At 34.1% G+C, this 15,824-nt stretch overlaps 1 protein-coding gene across 1 annotated transcript; it reads left to right on the top strand.

Annotated features, from left to right (window-relative positions):
- Positions 1–12,001: 12,001 nt before the first annotated feature.
- On the top strand, positions 12,002–15,072 carry LOC135210548 (uncharacterized). The gene is given in 3 exon segments (XM_064243413.1): positions 12,002–12,179; positions 12,984–13,698; positions 13,701–15,072. Coding segments are annotated over 2 exon segments (1,974 nt in total). The 5' UTR covers positions 12,002–12,179; positions 12,984–12,989; the 3' UTR covers positions 14,966–15,072.
- The last annotated feature ends 752 nt before the right edge of the window (positions 15,073–15,824 follow it).

Here is a 15,824-nt window from a genome sequence, read left to right as displayed (position 1 = left end):
GTTTTTTACCTTTTTTCCTTATTTTTCTATCTCGGTTTTTTTTACCTTTTTTCCTTATTTTTCCATCTCAGGGTTTTTACCTTTTTTCCTTATTTTTCTATCTCGGGGTTTTTACCTTTTTTCCTTATTTTTCTATCTCGGTTTTTTTTACTTTTTTTCCTTATTTTTCCATCTCAGGGTTTTTACCTTTTTTTCTTATTTTTCTATCTCGCGTTTTACCTTTTTTTCCTTTATTTTTATATCTCGTTTTTTTTTTGTTTTTTTCTTACTTTTTTTCCTTTTTTTATTTTTCCATACAGGGTTTTTACTTTTTTTATTATTTTTCTATTCTCGGGGTTTTTTACCTTTTTTCCTTATTTTTTTCTTATCGGTTTTTTTTACCATTTTTTCCATTTTTCCATTCAGGGTTTTTACTTTTTTCCTTATTTTCTTTTAATATCGGTTTTTTACCTTTTTTCCTTATTTTCATCTCGGTTTTTTTTTTATTTTTTCCTTATTTTTTCCATTTTTTCCAGGGTTACTTTTTTTTTCTATTTTTTTTTTTCTTTTATACGGCGTTTTTTTACTTTCTTTTTCCTTATTTTTCTATTCTCGTTTTTTTTTTACTTTTTTTTTCCTTTATTTTCCATCTCAGGGTTTTACTTTTTTTCTTATCCTTCTATCTCGGGCGGGTTTTTTTACCTTTTTTCCTTATTTTTCTATCTCGTTTTTTTTTACTTTTTTTACTTTTTCTTATTTTTCCCATCTCAGGGTTTTTACTTTTTTTCCTTATTTTTTATCTCGGTGTTTTTTTTACCTTTTTTTCCTTATTTTTCTAATCTCGGAGGTTTTTTAACTCTTTTTGTTTTATTTTGTTCTATTCGGGGGTTTTTTGCCTTTTTTTCCTTATTTTCTATCTCAGTTTTTTTTTACTTTTTTCTTATTTTTTTCCATCTCAGGGTTTTTTACCTTTTTTTTGTTTCTTTATTTTTCTATCTCGGGTTTGTACCTCCTTATTTTTTTTCTATCTCGGTTTTTTTTTTTGACCTTTTTTCCTTTTTTTCCATCTGGGTTTTACCTTTTTTTTCTTATTTTTTCTATCTCGGTTTTTTTACCATTTTCCTTATTTTTCTATTCTTTTTTCGGGTTTTTTTTTTACTTTTTTCCTTATTTTTCCCATCTCAGGGTTTTTACCTTTTTTCTTATTTTTATATCTAGGCATTTTTTACCTTTTTTGCCTTATTTTTCTATCTCGTTTTTTTACTTTTTTTCCTTATTTTTTCCCCCATCTCAGGGTTTTTACCTTTTTTCCTTATTTTATACTCGGGGTTTATACCTTCCTTATTTTTCTATCTCAGTTTTTTTTTACTTTTTTCCTTATTTTTCCATTCTCAGGGTTTTTGCCTTTTTTTCTTATTTTTTCTCGGATCTCGGCGTTTTTTTTTTTAAAACTTTTTTTTCCTTATTTTCGATCTCTGTTTTTTTTTTTACTTTTTTTCTTTTTATTAATTTTCCATCTCAGGTTTTTTTAAGCCTTATTATCCTTTTTTTTCTATCTCGGGTTTTTACCTTTTTTTCCTTATTTTTCTATCTCAGTTTTTTTTTTTACTTTTTTTTCCCTTTATTTTTCCATCTTCAGGGTTTTTTTCCTTTTTTTTAATTTTTTTCTATCTCGGTTTTTACCTTTTTTCCTTATTTTTCTATCTTTCAGTTTTTTTTACTTTTTTTTCCTTATTTTTCCATCTCAGGGTTTTACCTTTTTTTCTTATTTTTTCATCTCGGGGTTTTTTTTAACTTTTTTCCTTATTTTTCCCATCTCAGGGTTTTTACCTTTTTTCCTTATATCTCAGTTTATACTTTTTTTTCCTTATTTTTCATCTCAGTTTTTTTTTTTTGCTTTTTTTGCTTATTTTTTCATCTCAGGGCGTTTTAGCCTTTTTTCCTTTAATTTTTTCTATCTCGGCGGTTTTCATGTTTGCCTTATTTTATTTTTTTTTTATCTCGTTTTTTTTTACTTTTTTCCCTTATTTTTCCCAGTCTCACCTTTTAGGGTTTTTACCTTTTTTTCAATTAATTTTTAATATCTCGGGGTTTTTACCTTTTTTCTTATTTGTTTTTCTTATCTCAGTTTTTTTTTTTTTACCTTTTTTCCACATCATTTTTTTTTCTCGGGTTTTTTTACTTTTTTCGGGTTATTTTTCTTATCTCGGCGGGGTTTTTTACCCTTTTTTACTTTTTTTTTTTATTTTTTCTATCTCGGGGTTTTTTACCCTTTTTTTCCTTTTTTTTTCCATCTCAGGGTTTTTTACCATTTTTTTCTTATTTTTTATCATTTTTTTTTTTCGTTTTTTTTTTAACTTTATCCTATTTTTTCATCTCAAGTTTTTTTTTACTTTGGTTTTTTCCTTATTTTTTCATCTCAGGGTTTTTTTTTTTTTACTTTTTTTTTGTTTTTTTTCCTTTTATTCTTTTTCTATCTCGGGGTTTTTTACCTTTTTCTTATTTTTTCTCAGTGACTTTTTTTTCTTTATTTTTTCCATCTCCAGGGTACCTTGGGGTTTTTTCTTATTCTTTTTTTCTATCTCATAGGGTTTATACTTTTTTTTCTTATATATTTATCTCAGGGTTTTTACCTTTTTCCTTATTTTTCTATCTTTTTTTTCGGGTTTTTTACCTTTTTTCTTATCTATTCTCCGGGTTTGGTTTTTACCCTTTTTCCTTAATTTTTCTATCTCAGTTTTTTTTTTTACTTTTTTTCCATTATTTTTCCATCTCAAGGGTTTTTACCTTTTTTTCTTATTTTTCTATCTCGGGGTTTTTACCTTTTTTTCTTATTGTTTCTATCTCGGGTTTTTTTTTTGTTTTCCCCTTTTTACTTTTTCCTTAATTTATCATCTCAGGGGTTTTTTACTTTTTTCTTATTTTTCTTTTTTATTTTTTCCTTTTCCTTTTCTTTTTTGTTTTTTTTTTTTTACTTTTTTCCTTATTTTTCCATCTCAGGGTTTTTAACCTTTTTCCTATTTTTCATCTTTTTTTCGGGTTTTTTACTTTTTTTTCCTTATTTTTTCATCAGGGTTTTTAACCTTTTTTCCTTAATTTTATATTTCGGGTTTTTTTTACCTTTTTTCCTTATTTTTTATCTCGGTTTTTTTTTTTACTTTTTTTTTCTTATTTTTCCATCTCAGGGTTTTTTTTTACCTTTTTTTCTTATTTTTCTATCTCGGTGTTTTTTTTTTTTTACCTTTTTCCATTTTTCCATCTCAGGGTTTTTACCTTTTTTCCTTATTTTTTCTATCTCGGTTTTTTTTTTTTTACCTTTTTTCCTTATTTTTCCATCTCAGGGTTTTTTTACCTTTTTTTCTTATTTTTCGATCTCGGTTTTTTTTTTTTTTTACCTGCCGTTACTTTTTCCTATCATCGGTTTTTGTACTCTTTTTATTTTTTTCTTATTTTCCATCTCAGGTTTTTTACCTTTTTCAGGTTATTTTTCTATCTCTTTTGTAGGGTCTTTTATTTTTCCCTTATTTTTCTATCTCGGGGTTTTTACCCTTTTTCCTTATTTTTCTTCTCTCAGTGTTTTTACCTTTTTCCTTATTTTTCTGCTGTCGGGGTTTTTACCTTTTTTCCTATATATATATATATATATATATATATATATATATATATATATATATATATATATATATATATATATATACATATGTATGTATATATATACTATATATAATATATTATATATATATATATATATATATATATATATACAGAGAGAGAGAGAGAGAGAGAGAGGAGAGATTTATTGAGGAGGTAGCTATTGGAAACCTGTATCTATTTTGCTATTTTAACTTCAACAGACTATTTGCCATGGAGAGAAGAACATGTCTCAAAGATACTTCGACTGGTGTACAATTTTCATTATAATTTTGAGTGAAACCTCAAAATACCATTATGTTAAAAATCAGCTCAAAATTTTCAGCAAAACACTTAAGTGCTAAAAAAAAATAACCTTATTAATTCCCGCAGTGGAAAATAACTTTTTCTGCTAAAAGTATTTCAGGTCGACGCATCATAATTCTCTCTCTCTCTCTCTCTCTCGTCAATGGCACCATGTGGCTAGTAATTAAGCTGCATTTTTACCTTCTCAGAAAAAGTTAAGACTCGTTAAAACCCATGACCAAAATGGAGATACAATATGAAGATATGGAGCCGGTGGAGATACAACAACAAGATAAGGAGCCGGTGGCGATACAATATGAAGATAAGGAGCCGGTGGCGATACAATATGAAGATAAGGAGCCGGTGGAGATACAATATCAAGATAAGGAGCCGTGGAGATACAACAACAAGATAAGGAGCCGGTGGCGATACAATATGAAGATAAGGAGCCGGTGGCGATACAATATGAAGATAAGGAGCCGGTGGAGATACAATATGAAGATAAGGAGCCGGTGGAGATACAACAACAAGATAAGGAGCCGGTGGAGATACAACAAGATAAGGAGCCGGTAGAGATACAACAAGATAAGGAGCCGGTAAAGATACAACAAGATAAGGAGACGGTGGAGATACAACAACAAGATAAGGAGCCGGTGGAGAAACAATAAGATGATGAGAAGCCGGTGTAGATCAAACAACAAGATAAGGAGCCGATGGAGATACAATAAGATGATGAGAGGACGGTGGCGATACAATATGAAGATAAGGAGCCGGTGGAGATACAATATGAAGATAAGAAGCCGGTGGAGATACAACAACAAGATAAGGAGCCAGTGGAGATACAATAAGAAGATAAGGAGCCGGTGGAGCTACAGGAAGATAAGAATCCAGACGCACGATCATGGCTACCTTTAACCTTATTTCAAATAAAAACTACTGACGCTAGAGGGCTGCAATTTGGAATATTTGATGATTGGAGGGTGGATGATCAACACACCAATTTGCAGCCCTCTAGACATAGCAGTTTTGAAGATCTGAGGGCGGACAGAAAAAGTGCGGACGGACGGACAAATAGCCATCTCAATAGCTTTCTTTTGCAGGAAACTAAAAGTAAACACTCTAGGGCAATGTTAGTCTCTATAACGGTCGGTGTATAACGAAGCGATATAACGAGCGGCAGGAAATAGGTGGATATTCGCCCAACAACTTCGCAAATTTAAGACTCTTCGGAGATTTCATGGAAATTGCCTATTTCTCAGAACCTTCTTTCCCGCCCTCTCTCTCTCTCTCTCTCTTCTCTCTCTCTCTCTCTTTAACAAAAAGATAATATTGTCGGGACATCCAATCTTTATTGTCATGAAAATGAATCAGGATGGTGTATCAATGTATAGATCATGAAGAGTATGTAAATAGTAGTTGATGTCTATTTAGAACACACACATACACACACACGCAGTCATACCCCACAGATTTTACATGTCATTGTGTTCGCGAAGATGAGATGAATATAAACTATGTAGTATGGTCAAGCGTTGAAGTATGGGCAGAATAAATAACTCTGGTTGTTCTGACTGTTCGACAAACAGTGAGGCAGCTTGTATCCATTTATTTCAGTCTTCCTAAATATCTCTTTTTAATAACTTCGCATACCATAATAAAAAGCCAAAAAGGTACTGTTATCAGGATAAATACATGCATACATATAGTATATAAATTTTATCACATAACCGTGATTCATATACATGCTTTAAGCAACAAATGTCCTTTAATATCCAATTCACTCTACCTCGGAATCAATATATTTTCATTTATGTTAACCGAAGGGGAATTTTTTATTGATAGTAATTTCGTCCTCTCGTCGTGTATGCATATGTATGTATGATATATATAATATATATATATCATTATATAATATATAATATATAATAATTATAAAATAAATAATAAAATAATTTAAATAAATATTATAAGAATATGTAATTATATATATATATATTATATAATATATAAATATATATATATATGTATATATACATATAAATAATAATTATATATATATATATATAAATTAATATATATATAATATTAATATATATATATATATATATATATATATTTTGTATAAAAAAAATAATACCTTATAAGAAATAAATCCAACAAGAAATGATAACCATAAATCGAAGCACTTTCGTCTTTACATAGACATTGTCTTAGTGAAGACGAAAGAGCTGCTTATCATTTTCCTATGGTATTCGCTTATTTAATGAAGTCACGTGCACCTACTGTGATGTTTTAAGCACATATATATATATATATTAATATATATATATATATATATATATATATATATATATATATATATATATATATATCAGAGTGGTATTATATTGTCTTGAGAGACAGTGGGTTCGCTAATCTTGACATGATCCTTTAAGAGATCACAAATTAGGAAGAGAAGAAGGAAAAAGGATTAGATACTGAACAAAACAGGAAAATTCGAACGTTATCTCTTTTAATAATAAAAAATATAGATAACTTTAAATAATCTTTCTCTTTCTCTCTCTCTCTCTAAGGTCTGTAAGGTAAGGTCTCTCTCTCTCTCAGGATTCATCTCTCAGAATTCATTCTCTCTCTCTCTCTCTCTCAGGATTCATCTCTCAGAATTCATCTCTCCCTCTCTCTCACAAGACTTTTATTGAAGGAAATCAATCTTTTTACCAGACAATAGGTCGATTTTAGCGCGACGAATAGCTTACGTCCCTTAGGCGCGTGCCAAAACCCGTTTTCTTGAGAGAGAGAAGAGCGAGGGAGGGGGGGGGGGGGGGGGCAGTGCAACGACCCCTTTCGGGAAACGGGTTTCAGAGAATGAACGCGCAAAAGGCTCAAGGTTTAATCTCAAAAACCGGAAAAGATCGAATAGTTTTTTTTGTACTGAAATGAAATAACCTTCATATTTTTATTATTTAATGTATTATTCAGTTATATCTTTTTGAAACTTTCCCTATCAGAATTCATCTCTCTCTCTCTCTCTCTCTCTCAGGATCATCTCTCTCACTTCTTAAATTTCTCTTTCCCGAAGGAATTCATTTCTTTCTTCTCACATACAAACGTTCATTCTCGATGGGATTTCAACGGAAAACACGGAAAGAAGAGAACACGGGATTATTTTTGTTGATCAAAATCAAACTTGACGTGGTTCCGGAAGTCACATAAAGCCGTTGGTCCTGTTGCTGAATAACCACTGGTTCCATGCAACGTAAAAACATCATACAAACGGCTTTTTTTTCTTGTACCAAATTTTAGTAACGAAAAAATATAGTTCCAAGACAAACAATTAGGACGTTTAGCGCGACAGACCACTGACATCCTCCCAAGGTCAGCAGGTTGATCTCGGGATGCATATTAGCGATGCGCAACACTGCCTGTGGATTAACGGTTTAGCGTTCATTCCTTTTTAAATACAATTCTTTTGAAGACAAAAATCCGGTACCACACAGTCCGTCTCAAAGGTTTTATTTTAAAAACGAAAAGTAAAGATTACGGGAAGCAAAAAATCAAGCTACCCAGCTGTCAGCAAAAAGTAAAAAACACAACATGGCAACTGCCCTCCCCGGGAGTGCTATCTTTTGAGCGCATAGTTTATTTTCAGTTTTTGTATCTTATTCCATATATTTTAACTCATATAAATGCAGTAACATACATATGGCCGTTCCCTTTAAACCACTCACGTATTTATATGTCTGTTCTTTCCAGCAATGATAATAATAATAATAATAATAATAATAATAATAATAATAATAATAATAATAATAATAATAATAATAATAATAATGGAAATATGGAGATGCTACATCAGAAGCAACCCGACGGAGAGAGGATATAGAAGAAGATTGGTCAACATCTGGAATGAGAGGAATAACACCCCCCAAACAGAGCAGAGGCTGGCAGACCAAGTAAGGAACATAAAGAAAAAGAACTGGCTCTCCCCAACAGAAAGAGAAGAACTGGAAAGGGAAATGTCACACGACAACGAATTACACGAAGACGAACTGAGAGACGATGCCACAGATGACGACAGGGAGGATGAGGTATCAAACAACGACACACGAAGAAACACCGACGAAGTAACAGAGAGGACGGAATGGGTAGAAAAAGATTAGACAATGGATGGAGCCAGATACAGAGAGAACAAAGATCCCCTCCATGAAAGCCTACAACACCAAGAAATTAAGGGAGAAAACAAGTGAGGGTTCAATGGAAATAAAATGGGGGGGGGCCTAATTACAACCAACCAACCGTATCACAGAAACAAATAACTTGACATATGCAGGAGCAAGATTAGTAGCAGAACTATGATTGGGATTCGAACACCAACACCACCGTCACAACCAACCCAACAGAAAGCAAAACAGCAACCTCCTTGGAAAAAGGCGCCTGGAAAAGCAAATCATGGTGATGAGATCTGACTTGAGTAAACTGAAAGAGATGGCAGAAAAAAGGCTAAGAAGCAAGAAAACAAGGGAGGAACTCAACGAGAAAATACCAAAGTACAAGAGAGGGACTAAACAACACATAGAAGATGTTAAAACAGAGGCTTAAGGCCAAAGCACACAAGATCCAACGGTACATGAACAGGAATAAGGGATACCAACAGAACAAACTATTCGGAACCAACCAGAAAAGACTATACAGCCAAACTAAGAGGGGAGGACAACCACCCAGAAATTCCTGAAGCCGAACCAAGTAAGAGACTCTGGGAAAACATATGGAGCAATCCAGTATCACACAACAAACATGCAACATGGCTCCAGGAAGTCAAGAAGAAGAAACAGGGAGAATAAAACAGATTCACAGACATCACGACAGACACAGTCAGACACCAACTAAAGAAAATGCCAAACTGAAAGCCCAAGGTCCGATGAAGTCCATGGATACTGGCTCAAAAAACTTCAAGGCCCTACACCCACGAATAGCAGAACAACTCCAGCATTGTATCTCAAATCACCAAGCACCCAAATGGATGACCACAGGAAGAACTTCCTTAGTACAAAAAGACAAGAGTAAGGGAAATATAGCCAGTAACTACAGGCCTATCACCTGCCTACCAATAATGTGGAAGTTACTAACAGGTATCATCAGTGAAAGGCTATACAACTACCTAGAGGAGACAAACACCATCCCCCACCAACAGAAAGGCTGCAGAAGGAAGTGTAGGGGCACAAAAGACCAGCTCCTGATAGACAAAATGGTAATGAAGAACAGTAGGAGAAGGAAAACCAACCTAAGCATGGCATGGATAGACTATAAGAAAGCCTTCGACATGATACCACACACATGGCTAATAGAATTCCTGAAAATATATGGGCAGAGGAAAATACAATCAGCTTCCTCAAAATACAATGCGCAACTGGAATACAATACTTACAAGCTCTGGAATAAGACTAGCAGAGGTTAATATCAGGAGAGGGATCTTCCAGGGCGACTCACTGTCCCCACTACTCTTCGTAGTAGCCATGATTCCCATGACAAAAGTACTACAGAAGATGGATGCCGGGTACCAACTCAAGAAAAGAGGCAACAAAATCAACCATCTGATGTTCATGGACGACATCAAGCTGTATGGTAAGAGCATCAAGGAAATAGATACCCTAATCCAGACTGTAAGGATTGTATGGGACTGGGGCCATCAGGATGGAGTTTGGAATAGAAAAATGCGCCTTAGTCAACATACAAAAAGGCAAAAGTAACGAGAACTGAAGGGATAAAGCTACCAGATGGGAGCAACATCAAACACATAGATGAGACAGGATACAAATACCTGGGAATAGTGGAAGGAGGGGATATAAAACACCAAGAGATGAAGGACACGATCAGGAAAGAATATATGCAGAGACTCAAGGCGATACTCAAGTCAAAACTCAACGCCGGAAATATGATAAAAGCCATAAACACACTGGGCAGTGCCAGTAATCAGATACAGCGCAGGAAAAATAGTGGAATGGACGAAGGCAGAACTCCGCAGCATAGATCAGAAAACCAGGAAACAAATGACAATACACAAAGCACTACAACCCAAGAGCAAATACGGACAGACTATACATAACACGAAAGGAAGGAGGGAGAGGACTACTAAGTATAGAGGACTGCGTCAACATCGAAAACAGAGCACTGGGGCAATATCTGAAAACCAGTGAAGACGAGTGGCTAAAGAGTGCAATGGGAAGAAGGACTAATAAAAGTAGACGAAGACCCAGAAATGTACAGAGACAGGAGAAGACAGAAAGAACAGAGGACTGGCACAACAAACCAATGCACGGACAATACATGAGACAGACTAAAGAAGCTAGCCCAGCGATGACACATGGCAATGGCTACAGAGGGGAGAGCTAAAGAAGGAAACTGAAGGAATGATAACAGCGGCACAAGATCAGGCCCTAAGAACCAGATATGTTCAAAGTACGATAGACGGAAATAACATCTCTCCCATATGTAGGAAGTGCAATACGAAAAATGAAACCATAAACCACATAGCAAGTGAATGCCCGGCACTTGCACAGAACCAGTACAAAAAGAGGCATGATTCAGTAGCAAAAGCCCTCCACTGGAGCCTGTGCAAGAAACATCAGCTACCTTGCAGTAATAAGTGGTACGAGCACCAACCTGAAGGAGTGATAGAAAACGATCAGGCAAAGATCCTCTGGGACTTTGGGTATCAGAACGGATAGGGTGATACGTGCAAACAGACCAGACGTGGCGTTGATTGACAAAGTCAAGAAGAAAGTATCACTCATTGATGTCGCAATACCATGGGACACCAGAGTTGAAAGAGAAAGAGAGGGAAAAAATTGATAAGTATCAAGATCTGAAAATAGAAATAAGAAGGATATGGGATATGCCAGTGATCCTAGAAACGGCACACATAGTAAGAAAAGTGATGGACTCTAAGGAGGCAGGATGCAACCCGGAACCCCACACTATAAACTACACCCAGTCGAATTGGAGGACTGTGAAAAAAAAAAAAAAAAAAAAAAAAAAAAAAAAAAAAAAAAAAAATATCCCTTGGCTACAGGATTATCAGTGTGACGCCATTGGAAAATAACATTCCCATACAACAGAAACACGCAATTCTTTTGATAAATCCCGATATCAACAATACCAATATTAAAAAGAAAAAAAAACTTACTTTGCGGAAACCAGAGAGAGAGAGAGAGAGAGAGAGAGAGAGAGAGAGAGCGAACGAAATATGTGGAACTTTAGGTACAAATTTCATTTTGAAATATTAGTCAATATACGAGTTTTGACGGTATCGAATTAGTATGTCGTGAATTTCGAACTGATCATTCGAAATCCCCACCATTTAACTTCACAAGTGTTGCGTTAAATTGGGGCAAGACTGAGGGATCTCGCGGGCGATTCATTGAACAGAAAGCTGTCCAATACACGACAGTTAAGACGCAATTCCTAAATGCATGGCGGGGAAGGAGCGCGTCTTATAGTAAGGAAGACTTTATGAATTTTCATTAATAAATATAATTTGCTAATCACTAGTACGAGATAAATTATCTATGTAGAGATTTGGAGACAAGGACTCCGTAGCCATTCAAGAATTTGCAGATTACGGCCTTCAGCACCAGAACTTTGAGTCAATTCCTTGATCCTAAATGATAACGTCACTGTCATATTTCACATTCAGGAGTAAAATAGATTAAAGTGATTTCTGTAATGTCCAAATAAACGATGATTCCCGCCTGAATCACAAGGATTCTGTAGTTCACGCGGAAAAGCGTAAGTTTCTTTTGAAGAAGGGCGAAGCAACGCTTCATTCCTGCCCAGACCCAGGGCTGCCGAAGTGTGGAAATGACGTCAACTAATACGGCTTATCTCGTCCGCATTGTGATTAGGTGTGGAGTGTGGAATCCCACACGTAAAATTTCCACACTTATTACTTAAAAAGTGTATGCTAGTTAAAATTAAATAATAAGTTATGAAAAATTTTCACTATTCTATTTTGAAAGTCTCACACACAAATATCTATAAAAATGAATTATTAGTATTGTCCTTTTTAATTTGTGGATGCGTTTGGATGTTTATCAGATGCATGACGCTGACCGTTGATTTCATGTGCAAACCAACTTCCAAGACCTAGATAAACTAGATCTTGGGAATACGAGCTGGCTCCAGCGCCAACCCGCCATCAGTTACCTAGTCTCTATTTTTAATCTTGTCCTCAACAAAATCTATATTTATTCTTTTTTATAATACTAGTGAGTATTCTTAATTTGCTAGTTTTGTTGGTATATTTTCTTGAAAATTTTGTGAAATATATACAAACTTTCATACTGCCATTTGGTAGCAAATTATTTTTCAGCGATGCACTTACAGCTTTGCAATACACATTACAATTTTTGCATGAGAAAATTATTAATGAACCTGTATACTCAGTTTGGTTACTCTACAACTACAGTGACATAAACTTTTCAAAGGAACGCGCTTTAATGATTTCATAACTTTTATTCGTATAACGTAAGATCTTAGCAAAAATCATAGGCCTAGTTTACCAGTATAGATGATAGCGCTCATGAGTTCGTTGTCAGTTGATATTACCTTAAATGAACGACTATATATGTGTATGATAACGATAAAAGTAAGAAATTATATAATGCAGTGGTAATTAAATCCTTCTGTAAAATTAAATGGCTCAGTAGTATATTAGCCTAGGTCCAGGATACGTTGCCAGTTTACTCTGAAAAATAAGACAGTTATAACACTGGTGCTTACTATTACATTTGCAGCCTAAAATTGTTCTTTATGAAAGTGGTTATAATTATGTAATTGCAATTATACAATACAGCGATAATAATTTTTTAGGTTAAAGTCAGAGCATATAATCAACAGTGTTAGTTAACCCAAGATATAGGTCTAGTGTTTATGGCAGTAATGCCAGATTGAACATCATCGTTATATTTCATTACGACGATATCATTAAGATGTCTTATATATACTCTCAAATAGATTTATATTTCAAATTTTACGCACGTTGTTAGATTTCATTGTTATATTGCTTACAGCTGATTATGCCTGGTAAGCGCAAGTTTCGAGAGGCCTGGATAAATGAAGATTTTCAGTCTTGGCTAAAACCAGTTGAGGGAAACCCAGAAAGGGCTTCTTGCAGAATCTGCCACAAGGAACTAAATGCTGAATTGACGTGTATCAAAAGACATAACACAAGTAAAACCCATCTACAAAATGAACGTGCAATTGATCTTGGACAGTTAGAGCTTGAAGGAAACCAAAACGACAGCAGCACTCCCATAGGAGTGAGTACTGCTACCATTCTACTCGCATGTTTCATAGCAGAAAATAATTTGCCATTCACTACTGCCGACAAGTTGGTCGATTTGATGAAGAGGATGTTCCCCGACTCTGCTATAGCTCAGGGTTTATTCATGAAGCGTACAAAGTGTGCAGACGTGATTAGAACCATGGGGAAAACTGTAACAAACAGCCTGATAAAAAAGTTGAGGACCAACAAATTTTCCGTAATCATGGATGAATCAACTGATGTAAGCACAACAAAGTCCTGCGCTGTAATTGTAAGGTTTTATGATTCCCATGAGCAGAAAATCACCACAGCTATGCTAGACCTTATTAATGTATATGACTCAAATAATGCTCAAGGTTCTACTGGAGAAAATTTATATGCTCTCTTAATAAATACGTTGACAAAGTATGATATTCCTCTCGGTAATTTCATAGGATTTGCAGCTGATGGTGCATCTAACATCATGGGGAACATAATTCCCTGTGTAGTAGACTCAAGATCTTATTGCCTGGACTAACTGTATTCAAATGTATATGTCATTCTATTCATTTATGCTCTTCAGAGGCTGCAAAAACTCTTCCTCGTCACTGTGAAGATTTGCTTCGCAGTATATATACATTTTTTGCACATAGTTCAAAAAGGCAGCATGCTTTCAAACTTTCACAGGAATTTTGTAACACTAAGCCTCACAAAATACTCCATCCTTGTCAAACTCGCTGGCTTTCCTTGCACGAAGCAGTAAAAAGGGTTCTCGAACAGTGGAAACCCTTAAAACTGTACTTTAGTCAAATTGAGGAGAAAGAACGGTTAACAACAGTGCATCAGATAGTTGAAAGGATGAAGGATCCAGCGGTTTTTTTATATTTTACATTTTTAGATTTCATTTTGCCAAAATTTAATGAATTTAATTTAGTCTTTCAAAAAACTTCACCCACAATCCATTTGATATTTGATAAATTAACAAAATTATATAGGTCTATAATGAGTACTTTTTGTCAGCCACATATTCTTCAGAAATATCCTTTGATAAATATAGATCCATGTAATGATAATAATTATGTTCCACTGAACCAGCTTTATCTTGGAGCAGAACTTCACAGCTTGTTTCAGACAGAGTCCCTCAAAAACCGTGATATGGTGCAGGATGTTAAATATAGATGTAGACAGTTTTGTATTTCCGTTTGTGTTGCAGTCAGGAAAAGGTTTGATCTTGGCAATCCTTTGTGGGAAATGGTTTCGTTTCTGTCAGTCAGTAAGGCTTTAGATTACCGGTCAAGAATAGCCATGCCATCTTTACAAGACTTAATTAAACTTGTCCCTAGAATAAACGCAGAAGATAACCAGAAGTTGGATGATGAATGGCGGAGCTTAGATTTTGTATCAGTACCAGATGAAATAAGGCATGAAAAAAATATCGAGGAATTTTATAAAGGGTTGGGTAATCTAAAAGATGATGAAGGTAATGTAATGTTTTCAGCCTTATCAAATTTTGCTCTTCATATTTTATCTTTACCAACATCAAATGCTGATGCAGAAAGAGTCTTCAGTAAGTTAAATTTTATAAAGACAAAGCTTCGAAATTCTTTACAGTTGCCATCAATTATTGCTCTCATAGCTGTGTCAGAGGAAGTTAAAAGATATGGTGGGTGTACCCAATACACTGTTAATGATGAGATGATTGAAGATGTCAAAAATATGTATAAAAAAAATTCTTTTGAAATGGCTTAATAAACATATTTTTCAAACGGCCTAATGAACATTCTCTTGTAATATCTTTGAAATCTACGTTTTCTATTGACACACACACACACACACACACACACACACACACACACACACACATATATATATATATAGATATATATATATATATATATATATGTATATATTATATAATACTATATATATATAATATATATATATATATATATATATATATATATTGCATTCTAGTGCAATTTATTCATTTAACTTATTGTAATAACTATAAACTTGTTGTAGAAGACCTATGTTACTTTTTTCATCGTCAAATTAAATGTTTCATTTAAATTTTTCATCATCTGCTAAATTAGTTTCATTCAACTCTTTCATCGTCTTATATAAGTTTCATTCCAGTTTTTCATCAAATTAAAGGAATATCGACTGTTGTTGAGAAGTTTTGTTTCTTTTACCCTCTCGTCAAAAAACACTTGAATAAAAATCTAACTAAATGTTTAAACAATATGAACTAAAAACGGAAAGAGTCAGTGTCTATCCTTATTTTTCAGTTAAAAAGAAAGAAAGAAAGAAAAAAAGGCTACTTGGTGGGAATTCACACCGCTAAGTTTAGAGCACTTACAAGATTACGATAAACAAAACATTCCTCCAGAGTTCCAACCACTACATCGACAAAGTCGAATATATTGCATAACTGGCAACTATCTGAGACCGTGGGCGTGGATTTCCTTAGTGTGGAAATCTGGCTAGCCCTGGCCCAGACCCTAACTGTGTAAGTACCGTGAAATTTGTGTGTCTCTCAATTCTCTGACTCTCAGCTATTGCCCATGCTAGGTCGAATTCCGTTGTAACTGTAAGTTAACTTTATCCA

This window comes from Macrobrachium nipponense, chromosome 39 (genome assembly GCF_015104395.2).
Source record: "Macrobrachium nipponense isolate FS-2020 chromosome 39, ASM1510439v2, whole genome shotgun sequence".
In the NCBI taxonomy this organism is placed as follows: Eukaryota; Metazoa; Arthropoda; class Malacostraca; order Decapoda; family Palaemonidae; genus Macrobrachium; species Macrobrachium nipponense.
The sequence above is the reverse complement of the archived record's forward strand: the minus strand, read 5'-3'. Positions and strand labels throughout refer to the sequence as shown.